The sequence below is a fragment of the Cyprinus carpio genome, chromosome B24 (assembly GCF_018340385.1).
Source record: "Cyprinus carpio isolate SPL01 chromosome B24, ASM1834038v1, whole genome shotgun sequence".
In the NCBI taxonomy this organism is placed as follows: Eukaryota; Metazoa; Chordata; class Actinopteri; order Cypriniformes; family Cyprinidae; genus Cyprinus; species Cyprinus carpio.
In genome coordinates, this window is record NC_056620.1 from 18,898,906 (window position 1) to 18,912,828 (window position 13,923).

At 35.4% G+C, this 13,923-nt stretch overlaps 1 protein-coding gene across 1 annotated transcript in view; it reads right to left on the reverse strand.

Annotated features, from left to right (window-relative positions):
* Positions 1–1,181: 1,181 nt before the first annotated feature.
* cubn (cubilin (intrinsic factor-cobalamin receptor)) overlaps positions 1,182–13,923 on the reverse strand; it is a 38,456-nt gene continuing 25,714 nt past the window's right edge. The window contains exons 45-66 of the mRNA XM_042751864.1: positions 13,664–13,873; positions 13,440–13,580; positions 13,080–13,261; positions 12,781–12,952; positions 12,494–12,691; positions 12,237–12,386; positions 12,026–12,147; positions 11,705–11,930; positions 11,422–11,609; positions 11,168–11,324; positions 10,936–11,085; positions 10,633–10,821; positions 9,968–10,097; positions 8,302–8,519; positions 6,059–6,267; positions 5,804–5,966; positions 5,514–5,722; positions 4,328–4,472; positions 4,063–4,244; positions 2,735–2,900; positions 2,415–2,650; positions 1,182–1,464 (exon numbers count right to left, since the gene is read on the reverse strand). Coding sequence (XP_042607798.1) covers positions 1,357–1,464; positions 2,415–2,650; positions 2,735–2,900; positions 4,063–4,244; positions 4,328–4,472; positions 5,514–5,722; positions 5,804–5,966; positions 6,059–6,267; positions 8,302–8,519; positions 9,968–10,097; positions 10,633–10,821; positions 10,936–11,085; positions 11,168–11,324; positions 11,422–11,609; positions 11,705–11,930; positions 12,026–12,147; positions 12,237–12,386; positions 12,494–12,691; positions 12,781–12,952; positions 13,080–13,261; positions 13,440–13,580; positions 13,664–13,873 — 3,851 coding nt within the window. The 3' untranslated portion in view covers positions 1,182–1,356. The remainder of the gene's footprint in view (positions 1,465–2,414; positions 2,651–2,734; positions 2,901–4,062; positions 4,245–4,327; positions 4,473–5,513; positions 5,723–5,803; positions 5,967–6,058; positions 6,268–8,301; positions 8,520–9,967; positions 10,098–10,632; positions 10,822–10,935; positions 11,086–11,167; positions 11,325–11,421; positions 11,610–11,704; positions 11,931–12,025; positions 12,148–12,236; positions 12,387–12,493; positions 12,692–12,780; positions 12,953–13,079; positions 13,262–13,439; positions 13,581–13,663; positions 13,874–13,923) is intronic.

The following is a 13,923-nucleotide window of genomic DNA, read 5'->3' on the forward strand; positions in this document are numbered from 1 at the left end:
ATAGTTGTAGTTAACTAAAACGGAACCTAAAATGAAAGAAAAAAATCATTACTAAAAATAATATAAAACCAATTACTTTTGTTAGTTGCCAAGGCAACATTTCTCATTTTAATTTAGTTTAACTTGATGTACTAAATAACTAAAACTGAAATAAAACAATACACAAAAAACTATATAAACATATTAAAAAATAATAAAAATGACAAAACAAACAAAATTAATAAAACTAAAATTAAAATGGAAATGGAAGATATAATAAAAACTGATTCAAATATAAATAAAAACTATAAAAGTATCTATAATAGTACTAAAATAACACTGGTCCAAACATTTCATCTAAAAATCAAGTAAAAAACAGTTTTTAAATATATATAACACTTTTTTTTTTGATCATCTCTTATTTTTATCTGCATTATTATGACAGAAAATATAAATTCCTTACTGCATCAGTAGTAAATGTCTCCCGAAGCTCTTTTCTTGCACTGTTTCCAAGGTCAACACATTTTTATTACTCATAGCTTCTCATGAACTTTGACCCTGATAAGTTACGGAAAAACCATTATAAAATGATTGTGAAAATTGTGAGAAAGGCCATAATACAGATGGTAATGTCTCAAAAGCTCTGTTTTTCTGTTGATCATACTGCTGGGCCTCTTTTCCCAGACATTTCTTTGACTTTGATGGGAGCATTTTGCAGAGTTTAGAAGAAAGAAATGAAATATTAGATGAAATGTTTGTCTGCTTTCTCTATATAGAAGCATTGCATGAAGAAAGCTGAAAGATCATTAGCACTGTCCGATCTGCCGCACACAGCTTTGCTCTCCCTTTGAATGTGCCATCTCTTTTATTTTCACCCATAGCCTCTGTCTGTGTCAGGAGTGTGAAGTATAACACATCAGAGTGGGCGGTTTGGATGAAGTACATAGCTGAGGATATCAGACAATGAAAATATACTAAACACTTAAAAAAAAAAAAAAAAAAAACAGCAAAGCATTCACAGCTTTTGTATGCATATTGATTTGTGTAGTTAGAGACACACACTCTTCAAGAGACTTTTCCATTGAAACAATCCAGAGAAAAATCACAAAACAGATCTTTTTAATGTCTTGGTTGTTTTTTGCAAAATGATTTTATGACTATCCCTCAAAAAAAGCCCTGACTTAAGAACATTAAACAAGAACTTCATGAAACATCTTTATTTTCCAAAAAGGCATCAAAAATACATACATTAATTCATTCTTTACACAATAATCTACAAATAATGGTTCATATTGCATTATTTATGTGACTGTTTACATGATTGCAAAGTGTGTTCGTGCGTGTGTATGTATGAATATTTCTTCTTCAAATTTCTTCTCAGCTGCTCCAGGTGAGTCTGAACCCAGACGGGAGAACGGCAGACTGGGCTGAGAACTTCACAAACACAAGATTTGAAGAAGCTCTGAAAGGGGCGATATTTGTCTCCTGCAAAAAAGCAAAGAACAATTACATATCCATATATCATTTGAGTGTATACACACTACTGTTCAAAGGTTTTTGACTGGTAAGAATGTTTCAAGTTTTTGAAAGGAATCTGACAAAGGCTGTATTTATTTGATCATGAATATTGTGAAATATTATTGCGATTTAAAATAACTTTTGTATTTGAATACATTTTAAAATGTAATTTATTCCTGTGATGCAAAGCTGCATTTCCAGCATCATAACTCCAGTCTTCAGTGTCACATGATCCTTCAGAAATCATTCGAATGTGCTGATTTGCTGTTCAAGAAACCTTTCCTATTATTATCAATGCTGCGTCGCATTTTTATGGAAACTGATATACATTTTTCAGGATTCTCGGATGAATGGAAAGTTCAAAAGAACAGCAATTACTTGAAATAGAATGAAATAGAATCAATTCCATGTGTATTTGCTGAATAAAGAATGTATGTGACCCTGGACCACAAAACCAGTCTTAAGTCACTGGGGTATATTTATAACAATAGCCAAAAAACATTGCATGGGTCAAAATTATACATTTTTCTTTTATGCCAAAAATCATTAGGATATTAAGTAAAGATCATGCTCCATGAAGATATTTTGTAAATTTCCTACTGTAAATATACTAAAACTTAATTTTTTTTAGTGATATGCATTACTAAAAACTTCATTTGGACAACTTTAAAGGCGATTTTCTCAGTATTTACATTTTTTTGCACCCTCAGATTCCAGATTTTTAAATAGTTGTATCTCAGCCAAATATTGTCCTATCCTAATAAACCATACATCAGCATCATACAAGCTTATTTATTCAGCTTTCAGATTATATATACATCTCAATTTCAAAAAATTGACCCTTATGACTGGTTTTGTGGTCCAGGGTCACATATAGTAATACAGATGCTAGGAGTGTAATTTTTTTTCACACATACCGTTCCACAGTACGGCCCAACAACAGGTGAATTAGCATCCGGTCCATCATACAGCTTCAAGAAGTTGTTCTCACAGTCTCCTGGATCATCAATGCTGATCTGGTTGAATGTGACCGTCACCACTCTGCCGCTAGGAGCCCTAATTCCCCACTCACAGGAAGTGCCGTTGGCGTAAGTGCCAGGGTAGTTGGGACTGGCGAAAGAGCCGTGGTCTCCATATAACACACCACCACAGCCTGGACACACAAAAGAAACGCAATTAGAACTCGTACAAACCCTTTAGCGGTGTTAGACTGTCTGAGGCAAGCGTTTGTGTTTACCCTGTGGAGAGGAAGTCCAGGTGATCTCAAAGCCGTTACGGGATGTAGTGAAGTCACTCTTGAAATACAGGAAGAGCTGGTTGCTTCCCGGGAAGACAGGATTGGGCAGTGTGCTTCCACAGTACTTCCCTAACAGAGGCGATGTGGCAGTACTGCCGTTTCTGACCTACATCAGCAGAAATAAACGTACATTAGACAGCTACATTATCATCATCACAACATAGTACCATACTATTACCACCATACTTCTATTATTTCTGCTGTTTTATTGATGTAATATTTTGTTGATGTTCTTTTTTTGAATTGTGCAGCAAAGGAGTTTACTGTTTAAAGCTGAAATAATATTAGATAATAATCAATTTAAACCAATTGTTTTGTTTTGGGCAGTTTTTATTTATTTTTTCAATTTGATTTTATTTGTGTAAAACAAAAACTGGGCACAGCTTGCTGAATTAAACATGAACGTTATTAGGTAATGTCAATGTTATGTTAGTTTTATTTACAGTCTATTATAGTATTCATTGATATTAAGAATTTTGCAGTTTAATTTTAATTTTAGTTTAAGGTTTAGTAATGGTATGTTTTTGTCATTTTTATCAGATTTTGTTCTTCAAATATTTCTATTTAGCTTTCATTTAGATTTCTTTCGGTTTTTAGTTTTAGTCATTTTAGCACTTCAACACAAACTTATTTAAATTCTTATTCTACTTATTTACTAGGGGAGCATTTCAAATGTTCAAGTTTCCTTTCAACATTTTTTATTTTATTTCAGTTAACGAAAATCATTATAGTTTTTCATTTTAATTTACAGTACCAGCGTTGTTTGTTAGTTTTTGTTTTTATTGTTGTGTTTTATTTAGCGTTTACTGCATTCTCATTCTAAAAGTGTTTTCACATTTTTTCTTCTCATTGCTGTTAATCTACACTGGATTATGTACCTATAATCTTGGGATAATTAGGAATGAAACGGTTATTATTAACTAAAACATTTTGTTAATTAAAATAAAGATGAAATGAAATAAAATACAAATATCAGATGTTTAAACTGAATCATTGAAATTACCAACAGAAAAGAAAAAAACTATAATGGATCAAAAACTAACTGAAATTAAAAAATAAATAAAAATAATAATAATAAAAATGACAAAAGCACAAAAAATTAATAAAAAAATAATATATATTTTTTTCTATTACTCAGGCTATGTCCATAATTAAATCAGATATATTTGAAAACAGTGTTTTTCTTAAAACGCTCTCAATTCTGCTGTTTTCACTTTTTTCTCCACATTGCTGTTAATCTGGTGGCAATTTAGTATGTTTATACTCACCTCAAGATAGTCGAAGTTGCAGGAAGGATGATTTTCCACATCAAAACTGGTGAAGAACAGAGAGATGGCGCTGTTCTGAGGGGCCTGCAGTACGATGCTGCATTCAAGATTATGAAGATATATGTCAGGCCAGCCTGGGCTCTTCAGGTAACCGTATTCCTGTTCATACACCCTGCTGCAACCTGCAGATACATAACGTTCAGACATAATATAACCACACCAGCAAGAGTAAAACACTTCTAGTAATCACAGGGAAAGAACTCACCTGCCACCTGATATGTGAGGCTGAATCCATTGCCAGTCATGAAGACATCTGATTTGAAGGTGATGTGCATGGTGCGGCCATAACTGTAGAAATCTGGCACATGTGAGTCAGAGCCACAGAATTTATGAGCCTGTCCATAATCTCCCTGAGAGAGAAAAATTCAAACAAAAAAATGTAAAGACATTCTGCTGCCAAAATACAAGTCGAGATAGCAAACTTCATTAAACTTGAGTAAGTTACTGTATGATAAATGGCAATGGAAAGATAGAAAGATAAAGTAGAAAACTGTTTAAATAAGATGAAACAGTAAATCTAAAAATAATATTCTTAAAAAAATACTATTATATATATAAATATGAAACTATATATATATATATATATATATATATATATATATATATATATATATATATTATTTTTTTTTTTTACAATATTTTAAATGCATGTTTGAGATCAAGGGACAAATACAATACGGTCGAGATAATGCATACTACTGTTTGAAATGTTTGGTTGTTAAAAGAAAAAAAAAATAATAGGCAATATTAATAAACTAATTTAATTCTGAACAGATTTTACTGCTATGTAAACAGTGCTTTGTTCTGCAATCCAGTGTAATCTTGGGACAATAAGGATTGTTATTGTTGTTAACTAAAACTATTAAAAACATTTTGTTAATTAAAATAAAGATGACATAAAAAAAATACAAATATTATATGTTTATGCTGAAGCCTTGAAATTTCTAACTGAAAAGAAATCAAAAACTATAATGGAACAAAAACTAAAACTGAAATATAAATTAAATAAAAGAAAATAATAATAAAAAAATTGACAAAAGCACAATAATTAAATAAATAAATAAATTACATTTAAATAAATATTACTATTAACAAGACTATGTCCACAATTAAATCTACAATTAAAACTATGTCCACAATTTCAAACAGATTTGAAAACTGTGTTTTCGTCTAAATACGCTCTCCAAATGTATCCACATTTTCAAATTTATCCACTTGGCAAAGCGTCTTCAAAAAGCTCTCATTTTGCTGGACAAGTTCATTGTCTCAATGTAAATAGATAAAAAGATGTGGACTAGCCTACCAAAATAATCAGCCATTGTGACCTGAGAGACTCTATATTGTTTGAGTTATTTGGTAAAGCTGGAGTCGGGTTATTGACTGAGTCTCACCACAGGAAAGTCTTTAAACTCCAGGAAGTTGCTGGTGCAGCTCTGGCTGGAGTCCAGAATGAACTGCTGAACAGACACTTTCACCACCTCCTGAGAAGGAGCATCCAGCACCCAGCGGCAAGAGGCGAACGGCGGGTAGGCGTTGGGGTAATATGGGGATGTGATGGTCTGAGATGATGCTGTGGCATTGAATGCTCCACCACAAAGACCTAAAGTATGAAAAAGCATGTTTGCATAAGAGATTCAAACCTGTGGTGATAAAAGCATTAGGACATAAAGTTTAATCTTACTGTCCACTATGCTGTAGGTGGCATTGAAGCCACGGCGTTGAACGATGCTGTCCGAGATGAATTGCACAGTCAGGAAGTTACTGGCCGAGATGAAGGGGGCAGGTACTGCATCTCCACAGAATGTGCCAACCAATGGATAACTAGCACTGTCACCATCATAGATCTGGAGATGGGCAAGATGTAAGTATATAGAGAGTTCTGTGTTGGAAATTATGCTGCATTTTAATTTCTTATATTATATGTGACTGCTTTTACCTTGACATAATCATATCTGCAGATGGTTCCAATGGAGCCCTCGAGCTCAAAGGATGTGAATGTGAGGTTAATGCCTTTATTGACCTCCGCTGCAATGGTCCACATACAGTCCAAACGTGGCTCGTACTGACCATTCATGTCAATATCAGGAGAACCAAATGTTCCGGTGGGGGAAGAAGACAAGTAACCGCCACAGCCCTGCTGAGGACCTGGAGCAAACCATGGATGAGGAGATAGAAAGAGAGAGTGAGAGAGATTTACGACAACTGTAGGATGTGCTTTCAAGACACCACCTGCAAGAGGCACTAGAGTCCACAAAAGTGACAAAATGTGAGTTTTTGTCTTTGTTTGTTAGATTCAAAGCCTTGTCCAAATTAACTATTAGCAGATTTATTTCAAATAATAAAAAAGCAGATTAAATGTACTCATCTTGTTCCCAGGGCATACACATTGTTGTCCAAACAAATATTCTTTGAATGAGAACGTGCTTCCCCATGATACCATGTGTGTGTGTATATATATATATATATATATATATATATATATAAAAATTCAATAATGTGGTCAAATTACATTCAATAAATGAATTAACTGTAAATATATATATATATATATATATATATATATATATATATATATATATATATATATATATATATATATATATATATATACACACACACATACTGTATATATAAAATATATTTATATATATATATATATACACATACTGTTTATGTATATATAAAATATTATATGAAGTAAATATTACAATCATATATAATATAATATAGATTTACAGTCTGAAAAATATATAAACTTTAAGTTATTAAAAGAAAGTAAAAGAATATATATAATATTATATTACATTTACAAACATTAAAATTAAGATACACTTAAAATAAAATAATAATAATAAAAAATAAAAGTTAATATTCCAATAATATATATATATATATATATATATATATATATATATATATATATATATATATATATATATAATATATATATTATTAATAAAAATTAAATTAATGTAAAATAAATTCAATAATGTAGTCAAATTACATTCAATAAATGAATTAAATGTATATATATGTGTGTGTGTGTGTGTGTGTGTGTGTGTGTCTGACTAAAAGTAAAAATTTACTTAAACTAAAAACTAACTAAAAAGTAGTCATTGTTTTATGTTGTTAATATTATAATAAATAAATATTTTAATATTTGTAATTATATTATTATATAACATTTATTTACATTTATAAAAGTAAATAAAATTGAAGTTAATATTATTATAAGTAAAATAAAAAAATATTTTATAATATTTATTATTATTAGTTAATATATTATTTCAAGTTCATACAAGTACACTTAAAATAAAGTTAATGTTATAATAATAAAGTTAATATAATATAGTTTTTTTTTAATAAAAATTAATTAATGGGAAATTAATTAAATAATGTAATGTCAAATTTCCTTCAATAAATGAATTAAATGTATAACTAAAAATACTGTTTATTTGCATATAAATTGTCGGACACTACAAAAGAATTAGGAGCACTTTAGTGGGTCTTTGACAAGCACTGGCCAATAAAGACATATTTTGTTTTCAGTTAGGGTGAAGGAACAGACTCTTGTGGTCTGAATGAGTTGTGTTGTTCTCAAAGAACAACAGTAGCGCTTGTAGGATGGGGTGGTTCACTCAACACCCCCAGAGACGAGCTACAAAAGTGTTTACAACTCAGATCTTAAAGAGCCTGGTCATCCTGAAGTGACTGGTGCATCAGACGCTTTAAAGCACAAAGCTGTTACAAAGAACACTGTTTATGACCCCTGAACACTTTGTTCAGTCCTCAATGAGATCTTTGTCTTTCACTATGTGATTCACTATGAAATCCACCACACATTGCTCACACTATTCCAAAATGAGAACCATAAAGGAACAAGGTCAAAGTATCACATATCTTGATCTGTGAGCAACGTGTCAGTTACAGTCTTTTGAATCAGATGATGAAAAAAGGGAGAGGAATCATTTTTGGTTTGCTTTCAGTGAACAGTTCTTAAAGGAACCATTTAAAATTCAAATTCTTAAAAAATTTAAAGAACCATTCTTCCACTATAAAGAACCTTTTGTGGAATGGAAAGGTTCCATAAATGTCAAAGTTTTCTTCATGGAACCAAACAGACCAATGAGGAGGCTGCAAGGAGGTTAATAGCTGATGTATGAGATGGAGAAACACTACCTAAAGTCTCACTGTAGGTTGCTCTCCAACCCTCCGCCGCAACGGATGAGTCTGTGACAAACACGAGAAACAGGTGCTTGGATGAAGATCTGAAGTTGGGCGGTAGTTCACGTCCACAGAACTTCCCCACTAGCGGGGCCAGAGTGTTCTCGCCATCATACACCGCCACATAGTCATAGCGACAGGACGAGGAGGCTTCCAGACTGAAAGAGTTGAACCTATCGGACAGGAAAAATATACATACCTTTGATGATTACTATGGAAATATTGCAGAACAATCTAGTTTCTCAGAAAGTGATACCACTAATGGGAGAGGGGGGTTTCCCTGAAAGAAAGCCTCTAGGGACAAATTAAGGGGGAAGGGTTTCCTGTCTGGCATCAATACAAGATCTCAGTGGAGTTTACTGAACAAAGAGAAAGACAGATGATCAATACCAGAATGCTTTTCTCTCTGAGCATCTGTCTCTCTGGTGGAACATAGCATGCATGATGGATGCCTAGCAGGATTTGAGCTGTAAGGATTTTAACTTTTATTGTTGTTCTAATTCGGATCTGAGCAGACCAAAGAGAATGTGGGTGAGGATGACGGTCCATATTGAGATAATAGGTACGAAAGTTAAGAATTTGTAGAACATGAGACTTAGCAATCGATTTTTATATGGTTTTATAATGTACCTACCAAATTCAGATATTTTTAATGAAATCCGAGAGCTTACACTGCATAGACAGCAATGTAAATACCCAATGCTATCTCACGACCAATTCGTACATATTTTATGAGGTGGCTAATTCGTACGAATTTGTACGACCTCACTCGTACGATTTTATACGATTTCTCTAAACCCCAGTGTTGGTTAGGTTTAGGGGCGGGGTTAGGTGTAGGTCATTCATACAAATTCATACAAATTGTGCAACTCGTAAAATACGTACGATTTGGCAAAAATCTTATGAATTTGTACGAGTGTGGTTGTACGAATTCGTACGAATTAGCCACCTCGTAAAATATGTACGAATTGCAGTGAGGGCTGAACTACCATGTTCAAGGCCCAAAAAGGTAGTAAGTTAAAAATGTTAAAATATTCCATGTGACATCAGTGGTTCAGCCTTAATTTTATGAAGCATGCGTCGTGGTACTCTCGTGAATGCGCGGCAGAGACTGACACGGAAGAGAAGAATTGTTGTATAAAGTTGTTATTTTTGTTTTCTTTGAGCACAATAAGTACTCTAATAGCTTCATAAAATTATGGTAGAACCACTGATGTCACATGAACTATTTTAACAATGTCCCAATGGCCTTGAACTTGGTAGTTATGTTGCTGTCTATGCAGGGTCAGAAAGCTCTCAGATTTCACCAAAATATCTTAATTTGTGTTCTGAAGATGAACTAAGGTCTTACGGGTTTGGAACGACATGATGGAGGGTAATTATTGACAGCATTTTAATTTTTGGGGTGAACTGTCCCTCAAAGTTTTTAATGATCATTTTCCACCCGCTGTCTGATCCTTAGAATGTGAATTGTAAATTTGTAAATTGGGACCAAGTTTTGAGTTCTGAAACTTGTTGAAAATGTTTTAATTGTGTCTGTGACAATATGTTTTCGAAACCTAAATAAAACAATTGCTAATGATATGACTTCTTCAAATCACTTAAATTGGATCAAACTCACTTGAGATCAATGACACGGTTGTCACGAACATATATGTGGTATGTGCAGTTGATGTTGTGATGGTAGTTGGTGATAGAATGAGATGGACTGCTGATTGTCCCAGAAGTACCATTAAACACACCACCGCATGCTGTTAAAAACACATGAACACACATATTGATATACAGATGTACAGTAACATATACACAGTAATCATATAAACCAACATGTAGGGGTAAAATTCATAGGAACAGCCCTAAATGTATTTAAATGTCTTGTTTGACAGCTATTCTTTGAGAAATTTGGGCTGTCTTCATATAGAGCACCAAGTCAAAGAGCACTTGACTGTGCATTTCTATTGTGCACTATTTACAGTTAATGAGTTTGTTAGTGGAATCTGTTGCAATGGAATTATCTTGCATATTTGCATATTCTCCTAAATCCCCTCATATTGTTTGAAAAGTGCAGCGTCCTCTCATTCCAATGATTCTGCTCATCCCACATTTCTCGGCTCAGTGAATCAGATGATAAACAACCCAAACTTACTCTAGCACACACTTACACTGAAGCCACACCCCCTACACACCTCCATCTAAGCCACATCCTTTATCAGCACGTGGTATAGTCTAAACAGAACCAGTAAGTATTGCTTTAAATGTACAGTTTGTTTTGAGGTTGAGGCTTACGTATGGTTCTGTATTCTGCCAGGAAGCCATTGTCATGGATGATAGAATCAGAGTAGAAGTTGATGAGCATTGGTCCAAATGTGGTGAAGATGCCTGGGATGGTATTTCCACAAAGAGTAGCCAAGGGAGCACCACTGGTGGTGATGCCACTATAGATCTTTACACCATCATAGACACATGTGGAGTGTGCTAGAGGAGATGGAAATGCATGATTATTCACTTTACAGCATCCTTTGAGTTATTTTTTGATTTCTTATATCAAGATGTATGAAACAATTAATGATTTTTGAGGAGGAGGCATACCCTCTAACTGGAAAGTTTTAAAAGTAAGCTCAATCACGGTCTGATCTCCAGCATCAATAATGTAATTACAGTTGGAGCCTCCCGGGTAATGATCTGGGTAGTTTGGAGACACGACACGGCCAGTTGAGGCTGTGAAATTGGCCCCACAACCTAAAAGATGATGTGAAATAGAGACATTACATTATTGGAATTATTTGACAGGGGACTGAAACCTGTTACATATGATACATACTAGTGTAGAATGCAGCAGAGAAGCCTTTGCCAGGTGTATCTGAGGACTGGAAACGAGCCGTAATAATATTTCGGGGTGCAATGACTGCAGCAGGGGCTGTAGTGCCACAACCAGTGGCCAAGAGATTCTCATCATTCTGTGCATTGTCAGACCACACCTGTCAGATAAATATAGACAGAATATGAAAAATCGATCACCAGATCGCAAAAATGCAACATCGGGGAAGGTTTATTTTTAAATGGTCATCTGTTTACCTTGATGTAACTGTTTTGACACTGTCCACTTGAGTCTGGGATCTGGAAGTCACTGGCAAAGCCCATCTCTAGATGGTTTCCATCATGGGCGATGATGGTCCAGGAACATTCAGTATTGGCTGGGAAATTCTGAGGATAATTGGGAGATTTGATGGTGCCTGTATCAGCATGGATAATTCCTCCACATCCTGAAGAAGAGAAAGAAATTTGAGGGGGGGAAAAAGTAATTTAATATGTAAAACGCCTACAGAAAGTAGACAGGATCTTTTTTTTGTTTTTATACCTGATGAGTCCGTTGACCAGGTGGCAGTAAATCCTCCTTTGGACACTACATGATCAGCAAGGAACAACACAACTAATTTGTTGGAGCCTGACTGGATAGTTCCTGGAGAGTTGTGGCCACAGTATTGACCAATAACTGGGGATCCTGATGAGGCTCCATTGAAGATAGTCACTGAATCCCATCTGCACTGGCTGTGTTCCTCTACTTCAAAGTATGTAAAAGTGAGCTAGAATATATGAAAATTAAGTGACGTTAATGATGAACTTCATAGTTAAGGTTGAAAGTAAAAAACAGCTGACCCAAGAAGCAGTCTTGACTTACAATGATAGTGTGGCCCACCGGAGCTTCGAGAAGCCAAGTACAGCGGCTCGGGCTGGGGTAGTTATTGGGATATCCAGGGCTAGAGATGGTACCTCCCTCTCCACTTTGTGACCCTCCACATTCTGTGGAAAATCATAGTCAGTTGAGGTCATGAAGAATTTTAAAGAGCAGAGGTCCATCTGTTTAAGTGTAACCAATTGAATGATTGTACCTGAAAAGTAATATGTGGCTTTGAAGCCCAGATCACCCACAGCCTCGTCGGACAGGAAGTGAACCCAGAGTTCAGGGGTGGACACTACTATGGGGACTGTAGGAGGGGATTGACCACATAAACGAGCCAAAAGCTCTCCATTCATATCTCCTGAATACGAGGAACAGATAAAACATGCCATAATTGTTTGCTTATCAGCAACAGCTTTAAATGGTATATCGGATGGTGTCTCTCTTTCTGCATTTGAAAACGCTTACCCAGTCTGAATTCCAAGTAGTCCCACTCGCAGGTTTGGTGATGCTCTAGATGGAGCTCATCTATTATGACCACAATGGAAGAATTCATATGATGTGGGTTCTGGATCAGCCATTCACAGTTCAGGTTGTTGCTGTAGTTTCCATTGCCAAAATCAGGCGAGGTGAAGTTTCCTGGTTGACTGAGTATTCCACCACACACTACCGAAAGGACAAAGATTCCCCAATCAAATCAGGGGCCAAAAATAAGCAAAAAAGTATACACTAAAGTCAGAGGTCTTTTATCTCACCTGCTGCCTCTTCTGAAGAGTAATCTGCCGTGAATCCACCATTAGACACAGATGAATCAGTGCTGAAAATTACAAGCATAGTATTCCCAGAAGATTTCAACTGGGTACCAGCAGGGACTGTCCCACATAACCGACCCAAATGTGCGGCGCTGGGTGTCAGACCATTGATGACCTACCAACCCAAGAGTCAAAACAGCAAACCAGTGAAAAAGCACTGAACTGAACAATATTCAGAGAAAGCAATACATAGTTTAAATGCCCAATTTTTTGATATCTCTAATACATACAGATGACCTTACCTCCACATAGTCAAACATACAGGTGCCATGCTCCTCCAGCCTCAGGTCATTGATCGTAAGAGTGACCCTACGACCGGGAGGAACAGTGATTCTCCAGCGGCATACTCGGCTGTGAGGGTAAAGATTGGGGTAGTTGGGAGATGATATGGTTCCAAATGGTGCATTCAGATCCCCTCCACATTCTGTAAGAGCAACAATAGCATCATATCACCAGTTAACCAAGGAACTGCTTCATAACCAACAGCATAGCTATGTAAATAATCATGTAGCAAATGCATTATCCAAAATAACTAGTCATGAGCTTCTTCCAATGGACTATATGACCCTAACTCAACACCGTAGAGATTTAAAGACACTTGCCTTCGACGCTGGCTTCAAACGATAAACTGAACCCTGCAGCATTCCCGCTGCCATCACTGACAAACTTTACGTAGGCAAAACTGTCTCCAGTGTCCAAGGGGGCTGGAAGGCTGTTTCCACAGTGTTTCCCCAGCAGGCGACCTGGTGAGTAAGAAAAGGTTAGTTTACTATGATTAACATTCAGAAAGACTCTCAACTCTCTTTTGTGTAAGGAGGACCCAAACCTGAAGCATTGTATTCACGTATCTCCACATAGTCATTGTTACAATTGGAGGAGCTCTGCAGGTCAAGGGCAGTGTAGGTCAAGGTCAGATAGTGTCCAGTAGGACCTTCCAAGTACCATTCACAGTTAGAGTTGTCTGGATAATTTGAGTCTGGATAACCGGGGCTTCTGATGATACCACTCTGACCAATGTAAGTACCTCCACATGTAGCTAAGAAGGGAAAGGATACTCTTTAAATCATTGAGATCAACCGTAGATGG